Source organism: Capricornis sumatraensis, chromosome 10, assembly GCF_032405125.1.
Source record: "Capricornis sumatraensis isolate serow.1 chromosome 10, serow.2, whole genome shotgun sequence".
NCBI lineage: Eukaryota > Metazoa > Chordata > Mammalia > Artiodactyla > Bovidae > Capricornis > Capricornis sumatraensis.
In genome coordinates this window covers 18,977,940-18,992,769 of record NC_091078.1, presented here as the reverse complement: position 1 = coordinate 18,992,769, position 14,830 = coordinate 18,977,940, and the positions used below count along the sequence as shown (strand labels likewise).

At 40.0% G+C, this 14,830-nt stretch overlaps 1 protein-coding gene across 1 annotated transcript; it reads right to left on the bottom strand.

Moving 5' to 3' along the window:
* Positions 1–1,917: 1,917 nt before the first annotated feature.
* Positions 1,918–13,905, bottom strand: SAR1A (secretion associated Ras related GTPase 1A). Its single transcript, XM_068981871.1, has 7 exons — positions 13,807–13,905; positions 10,375–10,448; positions 10,134–10,253; positions 9,655–9,720; positions 7,097–7,200; positions 4,179–4,310; positions 1,918–3,131 (listed from the first exon to the last, which is right to left on the bottom strand). Exons 2-7 carry the CDS (start codon positions 10,430–10,432, stop codon positions 3,015–3,017), a joined length of 597 nt encoding a protein of 198 aa, XP_068837972.1. The 5' UTR covers positions 10,433–10,448; positions 13,807–13,905; the 3' UTR covers positions 1,918–3,014.
* Positions 13,906–14,830: the final 925 nt, after the last annotated feature.

Here is a 14,830-nt window from a genome sequence, read left to right as displayed (position 1 = left end):
CTATCCAACTTCCCAGAAATTAAGAAAGTGTTTCTTTCTCTCTAGAGTGATGCTCAAGCCTCCAGCATGAACTGTTTGCATCAGGTTTTTCTCTATTTACGACACATCACAGTAGGGTCCTGACCCCCTGAGTGCTGGGCTCATTGCTTCAGCCTTTAATTTTCATGCTCTGATCTGACTCAAGTAGCACAAATAAATTCATATAAATGTAAAACCCATGCCATCATTTCACAGTATGTTTCAAGCTCAAGATGTCTCCGGTAATTTAATACTCAGTCAAAAACAACCTGCTGCATTTTGCTTCCCATTCTATTTTATCCCAGTACTTAAATTTTATAACCTTATTTGGGTTTTTTTAAATCAAAGCTTCCTACAAGCCTAGTAAATGCTCAAGCATGTTTCATTACTTTTCCTATTTTGCAAAATGTAACATTTAACTGAATCTTTCCAATTTTATATCAAATGATGAAACACAGCTAAACTGAATCCAGCCCCTACTAGCGTGTTAACATATGAGATTTTGTACAAAAAGTCTGCCATGTCCATCCTGTTGCAGAAATAACCAATCCTGGGACCACCATTTGTTGCAAGGCTTGTATTACTTGTAGTGAAATGTGTAAATTGGCCTGGTCTTTCCACACACTCACAGCCTGCATCCCCTCATAGCAAAATTTTTGTCTCTCATATCTGTTGTATGTTCATACTCAGAACAAGCCAATGCCAAAAAGGAGCAAGATAGCAAATTTGTTTTAACTTTTTATTAAAACACTTAAGATACAGATTGACTCTCTTCTGTAAATGACTGTTTTATTTTTCCTGAAATAGGACATATACGCACTCTGATAAAACAGAATGAAAAGTCTCAATTCATGGGAGTTCCTGTACAAAGCTCTGATCCTGTTAGGAGCTGAGCTCCTTACAGCAGCTTCTTTCCTCTATTTTATCATAGGAACTGTGTTTTCTGTGGGGCAAGAAACAGACAGGCGCCACTTGATTTTTCAATCCCAGCTCTTTCTCCGGTGGCCAAAATAAACCACTTTCACAAAGAGCTGCCCTGTGTAGAATCCATAGTTTTCTAGCTTGCTAAAAATTGACTAGGGACAAATAGAAAAAAAAAAAAAGAAGAAGAAAACTAACACTGAAGCAATCACTCCTCTCCTATCTCTGGATAGAGAAGTGTGGGTTACCTTTAGCCAAAGGAAATCAAAAGTATGTAAGTTAACTACCTAGTTCATTCACCATTAGCTAGATTTGTTCACTTAAGGCTTTAACCCCTTTCCAAACCAGCTATGCTTGCTAATAAATGAAGACTTGCTCTTCCCAGCTTTATGCTTCATTGAGCCTCTGCATTTGGTACCTAGCCGTGAAAAGTATGCTTTCCCAACAGGTCAGTACTGAAGACTAACGAGGCGAAATCCAACTAAAGAAAAATACTCTCACCCCAGGAATATGTTATCCACACTTTCCATGCTCTCACATTAAAAACAAGAATCCACTGAATTTAGTTCAGTCCTCTGCAAATAAGCCTCAACATCACAATTTTCAGTTCTGAGAAAAATATCTCTAATTTTTCATTAAAGAAGATATCCTCCCACATGAAGACCATCTCTTATCCCTTCATCCTTTACTACAAGGGTAAAACATTGGTTAAGATCATGAAAATCCAATTTCACACGTGGCATTAGAGAAGTGGAATGCTATAAAAATAACCCTCATCACACCGCTGTGGACGTAGAGGCTTTTATACCGGTGCTAACTGACAAGTGACGCTGGCTCAAAAGGAACAGCTCAACACACAGTTCTTGGATTAGAATTTCCCCAGGTTATTTCTGGCCTGGAGAAAGACAATTTCATAACACCTCCCACCCACCCCCCAAATCTGGAAAAGTTACAGATGATAACCTTTAACACCAAAAAAAAAAAAAAAAAAAATTGATAACCAATACAAAAAAACAGAGTTCACGAAGTCCAATAAAGAAACCAAATTCTGCAAGTGGAATAAATCTTTCCTAGATTCAAACAAATGCTACAATATCAGACGTCGAATTTCTCAACTCACAGAATTAAGAGTCCTTAAGCTGGTAACTTTGTCCTGTGTGACTCTCCTATTGAGAAAAAAATTTCCCCTAGAATTTGCAAAAATGACTGAGACACACCTGTAGTGTGTGACATGGGAGATGTTCTCAAATCTTTCATGAGGCGAAAGTCACTTTTTACAACTGAAACTGAAAAAGGTGCTACAGAAAGAAATGAAAGTTTAAAACTGCATAAAAGTAAAGACTGGCTGAAATTGGTAATTTATTGAATAAAGACAGTAACAAAAACCCACGCTAGAACTAACTCCTCCACAGTGACCCATCTGTTATCCATACTGGGAGGAGACATGACCGGAGCCCAGCACAGTGGAAAGCAGCCTCGGCTGCGAGGCTGCAGTTCTGCTTTTTTCTGGCGCTCTGCACACAGGGTGGTGCCACCTACTAAAGGCAGTCAGGGAGACGGGGGAGCCTCTCTCACCAGCCTGCTGTTCACTTAACTCAGCTTTGGACTCCAACGTGTATCTGTGCATAAGTTTATGAAATATTTAAATGCCATTCACTAGATTAAAAAAAAAGAAAAGAAAACTCTGGACCAAGTATATTGTGAACTTAAAAAAAAAAGTTATGAGGAGGGTCACCAATTACATTAACAACACTTTCTTTAAAAAATAGAATCACTTTCTTTTGAAATCAACCACAGTGGTGAGACGTGTTTTTCTTTCCAGGTGGCCCATGATGGCACACAGCTCTACTCGACAAATCCTGCCACCTCCAAGTCCCGGGGTGCATTACCTCCCAACAGTGTGGAGAAGAGCACATGTCACCACTGGGCGATGAGAGAGCAGACAGAGACTCTTGGCTTCTCAACGCCAGACATGGTCGGAGAGCTTTCCTTGTTCTATTAGAAAAGTTCATGAGGAAGCTGTGAATAGGATCAGTCCAGAGAAGTAAAACTCTTTTATTTTCACTGTCCAAACATCAGTCAATATACTGGGAGAGCCAGCGGAAGCCCTCGCCGTATCCTTGCCTCTTGAGCACACTGCACATAAACACTTCCATGGGGCGGGCATTCAGTTCCTTCAGGGTCACATTCCCCTAGGGGAGGCAAAACCAAGATGTTAGCATTTCCATGTGGAAAAGCTTGCAAGGGTGATGACAAAAATCACTTTCTCCATCCGTCAGAAGCAAATCTGAGCAGGGATTAATTACAGAAATGTGGTCAAGGCCACTGGGGTTCATGCTTTCAGTAGAGTCCTGCTCCCAGATTCTCTCACTGTGAAGCACCTTTGCTTTGAACACACCAACTGGTTCATCTGGAAAGCTATGGCAGCAAACCAAGAAAAGCATGTTCTCTTACGGACAAAAGAAGTCCAGGATTTCTTAGAAATAAGAACATTCTTATTAATACAAGCACTCAGAAATATATACGAATGGCAGGTTATGTCAAGAAAATAAAAAATTCAAGTGTGTGTAAAATGGAAAACTAAGTTAATGAAAAAAAGTATTTCTAGAAAGAACTATATAACCAAGAAGAGGCAAGACTAAGGAACCATGCAAAAAAAGTCAGGAAGTTACAGATTCCAGAAAAGCAAATTTTTAAAAATTAAATATACCAAACTTTATGCGGAAGAGACCAGGATTCCAATAAACTAGAGCTTATCTGGATTTTTCTCTCACAAGCATAATTTTCTGCAACAAGATTCTACTGATCTGGAAGATTTGGGTTCTATTCCTGGTTTTATCACTGACTTGCTGTGTAGACCTGAACCAATCACTCTTAGTTTCCTCATCTCCAAATGGGGGTATCCCACCTCTCTCAGCAGGAGCACAGAGAATAACCCAGTACTCTGAGTTCAGTGCTTAGAAAATGATATAAATGAGCACTCTTCATAACCTAAAATTTCCCGTCCAAAAAAATTTCTAGCTAAAGACTCCGTCAAATACCTGAGAAAAACTCTCATTAGAAAACAGGAAAAGAAAGAACATGCTCCAGCCTTCACAGTCTACAAATCACCTCTAGAAAAATAAATGTTAAACCCAGTTACTTTTAAAAGACAAGTAAAATCTAGATTGTAAAACATGAATGTTTCAAAAGCTGTGAGCTGCCTTTATAATGTATCTGCTGAAGATTTTTTCTCTTACCTTTCCTGTGGTCTGTCCATAAAGCCCAAATATCTCACGGAGTTTTTCTTCACTGATTGCATCTGTTCTGTCAATTTTGTTACCCAAGATAAGGATTGGCACGTTGGATATTGTCTCATCTGTCATTAAAGCCTAAAGCCAAGATTTAAAAAAAGAGCTGGGTGAGGAATCTATAAAAGCCCACCAGACAATGGAGATAATTTTGCCTTTCACATGTCTACAAGGTACCAAATGCAGAGTGAAAATCTGATCATATTTACACTTGAGTGATTAACTAAAAGTTAATCCTGACATTATATAACACCCTTATTTTCAGGCGAAAAGCCCCTAAAAATTACCTTGACATTAGTTAGATTCCCCAAAAGCTTCAAAACAATTATAATGTAAAGTTGTGTCTATCTGTAAAGCAGCAGAACCTTAACTCTGAGCTAAATCACTCAGCCACAGACCATCCTCAGCTCTCCATTGAGCACTGTCCAGGAAGAACAAAGCTCTGGCTACAGAGCCTCAAAGACGACTACAGGAAACCACAAGTATTCACTAGATGCCCCCTGTGTGCAACATACTATCCCCAACAATGACAGGAAGACAAAAGAAAGGTAAGACACATCCCTGGCTCAAGAAATCCTCGCTCTATGCTCATCTCTCAATAAAGCAAGGCAAGTGGATGATTAACTGTCACAATGAATAGGAAGAGAATACAAATACTAAAAGACATTCAGGAAAATAAAACAGTGACATGGACTTAAGCAAAGTCTTAACAAAGATGTGGAAACTAAACTGGACTCTGAAGGAGGGGCAGGGTTTGGATAGGCAGAACCCAAACAATGAAGAAGATAAGCAATGGCTTTACAGTAGGAAGAGTTCATAAAGCCATATGGAGTATCCCCTGGCTGGATTAAAGCATTTATGTTGATGTGTCTTGACAGAGTAAATGAGTTGGGATGGTATGACAAATATTATGGTGCCAGTCTGAGAAGTTAGCTTGCAATAGACCCTGAATCCAGGAATTATTAGATAGAATCTAGACTTCCAGCACAATGAATTCTCATAGTATCTATCTGTGGTGCTCAGGTAAGGGATGATGATCTAGCCTAAGATAGCAGCACACACTGAATAGTGCAGCAAGCATTCTGGAGAAAGAAGTGAAGAGACTGATGTCTAAATGATAAGACAGACAACACAGGAGTTGAAGGTGGCAAAGATTTCAAGCCTAGGAATCTATTTCACTGACAGGAAGAGCTAGGAAAAGAGGGCAGAATTAAAAGGATAAAGGGAAACCTACTATGAACATCTCAAGTACCAATAAATGTTATACAAAATCAGAGTAAGGATGTTATTCATTCATTAAATAGTAACAAAATACATATTATATGCCCAAGGCTTTACTAGATAAGGGGGTTTCACAAAGAAATAAGACAAGATCCCTACATCTAAGTTCCAGTGGGAAAGACCTAATAAAATCAGTAAAAACAACAGATGCTGGTAAGCTGGAGAGTCTAACAGTCTGAGAGGTCAAAGAAGGCGTCTCAGAAACAGTCATACCTAAATTCTGGGATCTCTTAAAGGACATTTAGAAATCTGCGAGCAAAAGCGGGGAAGGGTCAGGTGCCAGGCAGAGACAGTTACTTCTGGATATTCAAGAGAGGGCAAGTTGTTGACTATGTTTGGAATGTAGTTCAAGGTAGGCAACAGAAAAGCTGGAGAAATAAACAGAAGAAAGATTATGAAAGAACTTATGTGCTATGCGAAAGAGCTGTAGATTTTATCCCCAGACTGGTAAGAGATCTACTCAAGAATATTAAGGAGGGCAAAGACAAGTAGTATGTGGCAAGGTGGTGGTGAAATCTATAGTAATTCACTGCATGTCCGGGTACAGGATGGGGAAGATGAATAGTTCCATTCTGGGAGGACAGAACTGGTAGGCAGAGTTTCTAATAAGTAGCACTATGTATGAAGTTGGAGCTCAAGAGACAGTCAAATAACAGAAACCCACTTGGGGGTCACTGGCATGATGGGTTGCAGATGAAAGAATGAGAGAAGCCTGGACCAGCCTGGGAAAAAGTACAGATCCTGGGGAGCACCAAGATTTAAGGGCTAAGCAGGGGAACGGGTGCTTGTGCCAAGAGTCAGGGAAGTATCAGCCAGAGAAAACACCAAAACCAAGAATGTAAAGGGGAGTTTACAGAGAGAGAGAATGACGAGTCCCAAGGGGTCAAGTAAGGGGAGGATCTTAAGACTACAGCTTCAGATTCAACAAACATACTTACACCAGAAGAGAGGTTCAAACTGCCAGGAACAAGAATGCAGAGAGTTATAAATCAGAGAGAAAGAAGAGGCAGAGTGACACAGTATGGATTACAAAGGCGGTACAGAAATAACAAGACAAGAAAAATGGAATGTTGACAAAGGAAAAAATCCGACACGAGTCCTAGTTAGTATCAAACAATGCATGTGACCAAAACTGAAGACAGAACAGCCTGTTAAGGTCTGGGAAGTCACTCAGTGCCAAAGGCTGGGCAGGTACAACCTGAGAGCACAGATTCAAAAACGCAAAGAACTCTAATATCTCCTTTAAGGTTTCACTATGCCAACACATCATAAAGAGTGAACATATGTGATGTATGAAAGGGAAAGACATTAATTATGCTGGGAAAGCAGACATTAACTGCGGAATGTCCTGAGCAAACTGCACATAGAATCACCCTATGATAAATTTAAGCAAAGTTAATTTACTTGCGTTCAAGCCAAGTTTCCTCAGAACATTGAAAAATAATGTTTTTTATTTCAAAATACTTTCTTCCTATAGCTAGGACTTTTACCAAATGTTACCTGGAATGATTAAGTACTGGCACTACTAAGTTGTATTTCTTAGAAGAAACAGAGGCCAAGAAAAGAAAAAGAAAATATAAACATACGTTAAGCTCAACTTTGGATTCCATAAGTCGAGGATGATCTGCACAGTCCACCAGAAAGACAATCCCATTAATTGCTGGGAGGTAATTTTTCCAAACCCGACGTGCTAAAAGACAAAGTTTGCAGTTGCCTCAATTTAAAAACATACATGCTGAATATGAGTAACCCATTGGTCTATGAAGTAAGCAAATTCTGGCCAGGTTTCAATAGCATTAAACTCTGTACAGATTCTCCAAGTCCTAGCCAGTATTAAGTCAAAACAGAGGACGAATAAACTGATGGTCCGTGAACTAAATCTGATTCATTTAAATACTAAAATCAGGGTTTTCTGCCTGATTTTCTCAAAAAGTACAGCATCTGGCAATCCCATGCCTATCAGTCCACATATACTGGGTGGATAATAATCAGCGGGACTGAGTGGTGGTTGCCCCTTTACGTGCGGCTTCAGATCTTCAGTCTGTCAAAGTTTCCACCACTTCCTACTGTCTCATTTCCAATTTCACTCACTTAAAGGACCTACCTCACCCTGGAGCCATTTTAGTTTGCAACTTCTGAGTTAGAGTATCAGGATGCAGATTATTTATCCATATAACTCTAGTCCCAAGTTAGTTCCTAACTAACCAATTTGTAAGCGTACTGACACTTTCATCCACTCAGCCCACAGGGAGACAGAGCTTGCCAGGTGGTTGACGTTTCCAGGCCAATTACCTCAGTCTCCTAATTTAACCCAGTGTGCCTTATAAATTTCAATTTTTGGTTTATAACATGATGTGACAATGATCTGGGAAGCAGTGCTTTAACTGTATTGTAATTTCTAACCTATTCATTTCTATGGGATGATTAAGGAAGCGCTTCTACATCAGACATTTAACAGTGGTCACCTCAGAAGAGCAGGACTGGGAAGGAGAAGTTGGGGAAATTTCACTTTTACCTTTCAGATTTGTATACTCATCATATACTGAATTTGCTACATTAATCCTGGACTACTTTTGTAAGTTAAATTTTTAAGTTATACCAAAAAACAAAACAAAACAAAACCCTCCAAATAGACAGCATCTCAGTAATTTGTGTAAAATGTAGCAAGGTTATTATGGAAAAAATGTTTCTGTTAAGTACATTTTCCTCAAACAAAACTATGGACAAATCTTTCTTTATAATGGGGTTATATCCCAATAAATCTATTGTAAGTTGAAAATCTCCTAAGTCAAAATGTATTTGATAAACCTTCCAAATATAGCTTAACCTAGCCTACCTTAAAAGTGCTCAGAACACTTATATCAGCTTACAGTTGGGCAAAATCATCTAATACAAAGCCTATTTTATAATGTGTTGACTCTCTCATGTAATTCATTGAATACTGTATGATTGTATGAAATACTGTATGAAAAAAAGCATGGTGCATGGGCACAGAATGATTTTAAGTGTATCAGTTGTTTACTCTCGGGATCTCATGGCTGACCAGGGAGCTGCCCAGCATGACGAAAGGCTGTTTTATCGTAAAGTCAAAAATCTTAAGTTAAATCATTGTTAAGTTGGAGACCATCTGTACATAAATTAATTTCCTTTTCTACTCTTATCAAAACCTGAAAGCTAAATTTATCACACCAAATAATATACAATTCCCAATTCAGGTATCTAAAAACACCTCCTCCTTCTGCATTCTCCAGATGGTCTCAGTTCAGCTTACAACTATTTTATCTCTGAATTTAAATCTGTAAGTGGTTACAGATACTTCTGAAAGCAGCAGAAAAGATACCATGCTCTGTTCTCTACCCGAATGAAAACGATACAAGTTTATTATAGGAAAAAAAGAAACCAGCCCTCCATCAATACATAGCCATTGCTAATGTTTCTGTACATGTTCTTTCAATCACTTCTGTATAGGTATTTTATGTGCTGATGATTTTACATATATGATTTTGTAGGATATAAATATTACATGAATAAAGTAAGTGTAATGTTAATGAAATCACTGACTATAAAGTCATGCCAAACATAAAGTGGGCATCCATCAGATAAAGATGCCCCAAATTCTGCATAAACACCAGATAGGAATCTGGGAACCAAGTGGACATAGGCTGAGTAAGGCACAAAGCACTGAGGAGAACAACAAGGCAGAAGAAAATGTTCCACCAACTGCCCCAAATGGGGAGAATACACAAAATATCAGTTCAGATCAAAGTCATCAGAAATAGTCACTCTACTATCTTTGCAACTCTTGACAAATTTAAAATGACTTAAAATTACAAATAATTTCCTACATACACTCCACTGAATAAATGATAAAAAAGAGACATGACTAAATTCAACATGTGATACTGTACTGGATCTTGTTTAAAAGAGAGGAAAAATGTTTAAAGGAGCTTACCAGAACAAATGACCAAAAAAGGCAGTATACACTATAGAGTAGATAAATAAAACTTTCTGGGTTTGACAATTATTATGATTACGTAAGGGAATATTCATGTTATTAGAAAGCAATTTCAAAGACTCTGCTTTGAAAAAGGGGAACATAATGATCCAGAAGCCACCATCACCCTTCCACTGAATCATCTCTTACCTTGTTCATGCCCACCAAGATCAAAAGTTGTAAAAGTCATTCCAGCAATTGTCAGCTCTTCTGATGCTGAAACATAAAGGAAGGAAATAAACTTCTCCATCCAACAAGGCCAAACTACCAAAATTATAATCCAATACAAACATAAAACCTAATGAAGCTTTCACTTTGTGAAGAAAAGGATACAAGGGTGAAAATACCCTTCAATTATTTTAAAAAGCCAAGTCTCTTTTTCTCCAAAGTGTTTGCTACTCCTTAGAAGTAGATATGGGAGATGTGTCCCATGGCAGGACTAGTAAGAACAGATAGTGACAAAGTTCCAGAGGTCTTTAGATTCATGGGTATTTGACTTGAGCGTATCCTATAGAGAATTTTTTATCAAGTCTTTTGGCTTCAGTAAATAAAAGAACTGCATCAATTGGAGATCCATCCTCCAACCCTGACACTGATCCTCAAATAACAAAAGGTATTTTCAAACCTACTTGGATGTAATGTTGGAACATGCTGGCCCAGTCTGTCATCTTTGAGCATGTGTAGAAGAGTGGTTTTGCCTGCATTGTCCAAACCCAAGAATACAAGTTTTCCAGATTTCTTGTAGAGTCCTTAAAAAGAAAATAATAATAATAGCATAATTAGCTTCTACACAGCAAAATCTACCTATATTTAAATTGTTTCAGGAAATGCGCAGCATTTGAAATGTGTATTTCAAGGAAATGGCTTTACCTAGGAACTGGAGCACACTGCTGAAGCCATTGTAGATCCACTCAAAGATGAAAGACATTATTAACGCTTACTCCCTGTACAAAATAGGAAAGCAGCAGACATCAGCCTTCTCAATGCTGGTACATTTCTAGAGACGTTAACTCTCATTTGCTGGCCCTCATGTGTGGTTACAGCCCCATGTTTTTGGATCTAAAAATCAAAGGATTTTGCACCCTGGAGGGAAGTCTCTGGGGTACTCAGATCTGCATAGACTCCTGATTTTCTATCAGTTTCCAATCTATGATACACAGAGGACTAGGCGTTAAAGATACACTTTCCTTTCACTGTATGATTCACTTCTCCAGGCACCTGCTCATTCACATTCCCTAGATACACCACAGCTGTCTGCCAGTTAGCAAAACTTCTAGGAAACCACCCTCATCAATAATCTGGATCAAAATGTCACACTGATGTGCTAACTAGAAAACAAGAATAAAAGGCATATTAACCTGAATGAAAAGCATATTAACCCATTCTTGTAAACAACTCTAAAAAACAACCTCGCTAAACTCCTACTAGCTGGCACAATTTGCACTGCTCCATTTACCAATTCTATCTCTTCTTAAACAGTATTGTTTAACCTCTTTTATAGATATGTCTCAAGTTAGAAAAAGATGACAGCACTATGTTGGAGAGCCATGAAGAGATAAGAGAGTCCAATCATAATGTGAATAATTAAGACCCACCTAACCCATTTTACAAATATGGACTTTCTTAAAATAAGAAAATTCATTCAGGACATAGAGGTAGGCTCCTACCCAAGTACATACCTCAATACTGATATTAACATCACTTTTTCTACTGTTTCCCATAAGGCTAGACAAAACAAAAGATGACCCAAAGCTACTAAAAGGTATACATATACTGGGAATAAGCAAGCGGACCTCTAAATGTAACAGTAATAGAATCTAGAGCCAATGGTGGGTGTTTCGTTTTCTCAGAGTCAGCATTTCCTGATCACACTGCATTTTTGCCTCAGCACCTCAGATTTGGTGCAGAAAAAAGAATGATCCCCCACTTCCACTGCTCTCCAACAGCAAGAACACCTGAACGCCAAGGTTTTATACTAGTTGTGGCCAACTGTTATCAAACAAATTTCCTGAAGTTTTATATTTTTTTTTAAAGTAAAGGTTTACTGTAAAAGGGTTAGCTACAAAAACCTACCTATATTCATTTAAAGAATGAGACAGCATATGTTAATTTTCTTTTTCATCCAATTACTGTTTTTGGTTTGGTTTTCTTTATCAGGCCTGGGGCCTGACCTGAAAACTTTCAGGACTGCTTAGTGCTTATCTGCTATGGCTTACCATAGGTGGGTCAAAAGAAGCTTGGGAGTTTGGGTGGGGGTGGAGACTGAGGGAAAAGCTTTTATACAAAGATACTAAATAAGGATTTTTTTGCCTTCTTCAGCAACATCAAAATATATTTTGGTAGGAAAACCAAATTTAGTATGAAGTCCAATGATTTAAATACACTTACAAAGTTCCTGTGCCTAAGTTTCCACTGTTGGTAAGTAAAAGAACAACGTGCCTCTCCTCAGCAATCCTACCAAACCAGTCATCCTTCCCTATTTCCTTTCTCTACCACTTGAAGAAGCACGTCTCACCTTTAGAAAACATGTCTCATTAAGGTCACTCCCACTGATTTCAACTTTAAAACCCAACACATATATTCATTTGTACTACACTGGTTTGCAGTCAGTACTTTACAGACATTTTGTAAAGTTTTACCACATCATTATAGAAGTGCTCCCAACTAGATAAATTCTCTGGAGGTGACAGAATGGCAGAAAATCTCATTTTAAGGAATGTTTCATAATTAACTGAACTACTTTAACTTTCCAGTTTATTTTCCCTTGATATCCCCGTTTGGAAAATCCTATAATTCTTCCCTCCAAAACGAAGGTGATGTTAAAAAATAATAAAACCCCTTACTGGACCCAAAGAACCTCACAGTAGTGCTACCCAAAGAGGAAATGGCTCTGATGGTGCCTCCATCCTTGAGATCTTAGGCTTTGCACCCTCCAGTGAGTAGTTTTTCAGTTTATAAGGTGCCTGTACATACATCTCATTTCAGCCTCACACTAACCCTAGGAGGTAGGGATCCCTGGCTTCATTTAACAAGATGAGGGCGCTGATGGTCCCAGATTAGTTAGCTTAACCAAGAGAGCTCAGCTGAAAAGGTAAGAATGCAAAGACTCAAACCCTCCTCTTTTAATGCCAAAGTCAAAGTCCTTCCTTTTAATATCACATAAAATTCCAATGCAAATCACAAAACTGCTTAAAAAAAAAAACTTTTTTAAACCACCAATTACACCTATGATAATCCAATGTTTTCATCCTTATAACTCATCACAACTTTTAAACCATAAGTTAAGTAACTAGCACTTTATTTCTTTTCTAGCCTTGACCCACTTTACCACCTTATGGCATCTTATGGCAAATTAGCTTAAGGGCTCTAACTACCAACAAAAGCACTGCCAACGTACCTAAAATTTGCAAATTTAAGGATGGATGATTCAAATAAATAAAGAGCACTGGACTGACGATCGGTCAATAAAAAACCTATGCATCACTTATATTGCACATACTCGTTATTTATATATGCTCCGAGCAACTTTAAGACACTGTTCCAGACAGATGTGGGATAGCAAGCAGCTGGCTTTTGGCTAGGAAACTCTGCTTAGCGGCAGGGTAAATGTCAAAGGTCAGTTCCACTGCAAAACTCTGTAAAGCCCCATCACAACCTAAACAGATGTACCGAAATAAAAGAGAAAAGACAAGAACAAGGGACAACACTAACCGAGATTTTTTCCCATGCACTGAAGAGAGGGAAAAGGGGGGAGGCCAAAGAAAACACGGGGTTCAACCCAGGACAGCAAATGATAATACACGACTGAAGTGGGGGTGGGGACAGCCCTGGACTAGGAGCCAAGAAATCTAGTTCGAACGGTCACTCTTGCTATCTGCGGGGTCTTGAGCAATTCACTATGCCTCTACAGGCCTTACTCTCTGTAAAAACAAGGATAATTATCAAGGACTTCAATCCACCCCACCGAGGGCTGAGAATCATCCGAGACAGGGGATGTGAAGCCGATTCGTAAACCGGGACGCACAGTAAAGACAGGAAAACTGGTATCCTGCCCAACAGCTGCCAAGACCCCCGAAAGAAATGCGGATGGACCCGATACCCGTGAGGCCGGCAGGGAACCGAGCAGACCCGGCCAAGCCGGCCCGTCCCCGCCCAGAACAAGCCCCGCGGCCCCACAGAACCGCCTGCGTGTCACTTCCTCCCCCAACCTCGCCTGCGCCGCCCTCCACCCAGACCCACCCTGCCCGCCACCTTCGCGCCTCCGGCCCCAGCTCCCGCCTTCGCCGGGGCCCCCTGACTCACGGCCCAAGGGGTTCCTCCGGCGGCAGCAGGCGGCTTGGACCCTCCCTCAGAGCACAGAGTCCAGCAGCACCCGGGACCGCCAGCTACTCGCCGGATATACGTAACACCCCCCCCCGGAACTTCCGGGCGCGTGCTCGTCCCCACCCCCTCGTACCGTCCCGGCGCTTGGCCATCCGGTGCCGCCCTACCAGCGACTGGGGCCGCGGAGGGGCGGGCCTCGGTGTGACGAGTCGCTCGGGGGCGGCCTCAGCCTCTTGTAGGGAGCTCGGGATACGCGAGACGTGGCAACGCTGCAGCCCAATGGGTGGGGTAGGGTTCTGGAGTCTAGCAGCGAAACTAGGCGCTCAATCTCGCGGCTTCAGATACGAGTGCGTGTTTTTCTAGACGCTCGGGGAAAGTCACAAGTGGCGACCAGCGGGTAGGTAGGTTCTCGGAAGGAAGAGTTGACCTGAGAGCCCTCGACCTAAGATGGATTTCCGTAAGCTTCAGCGTTATGTCACAGTTCCCTGGGATAACCTGTTTTCTAGAAGAACAGCTAATGCTCATTGAGTACTTAACGTTCCAGTTCACTTGAGTACTTTGCACGCCTCATCTCATTTGACCCTCGTCACAGCCCTGTGAAGCCGGTACTCTTGTTATCCCCAGTTTACAAATGAGAGAATCAAAGTTCATAATACTCTGGTAACCAAACCCAAGTTCATACCCTAGGAAGTGGCAAAGCACTTCCAAACCAAAACTTTGGTTCCTGTTACACTGTCATTCACCTGCATTTCCCCATTTAATTATGAGGACAGCCCTATGAGATTGGTATTATTGCTCTCATCTTACAGGTAAGAAAATTGAGTCATATGGAAAGATGAATGATGCCTTTGGATGAGAAGATGCAATATAACGATCTCAATTTTCTGTAAATAAAATTACAAATTTAACATAATTCTTATAAAAGTACAAATAAGATTAAACTACTCTGTTCCTAAAATTCAAATGGAAAAATAAACAAGAATAGTCAGAAAACAGTCTCTGA

Excerpts from the sequence above, each read along its gene's own strand:
- SAR1A (XM_068981871.1), bottom strand. The coding sequence starts at position 10,432 with ATGTCTTTCATCTTTGAGTGGATCTACAATGGCTTCAGCAGTGTGCTC. Across the intron at positions 10,254-10,374 it reads CAGTGTGCTCCAGTTCCTAG|GACTCTACAAGAAATCTGGA; the intron begins GTAAAGCCATTT and ends TTTCTTTTTAAG. Across the intron at positions 3,132-4,178 it reads ATGGACAGACCACAGGAAAG|GGGAATGTGACCCTGAAGGA; the intron begins GTAAGAGAAAAA and ends TGCCTCCCCTAG.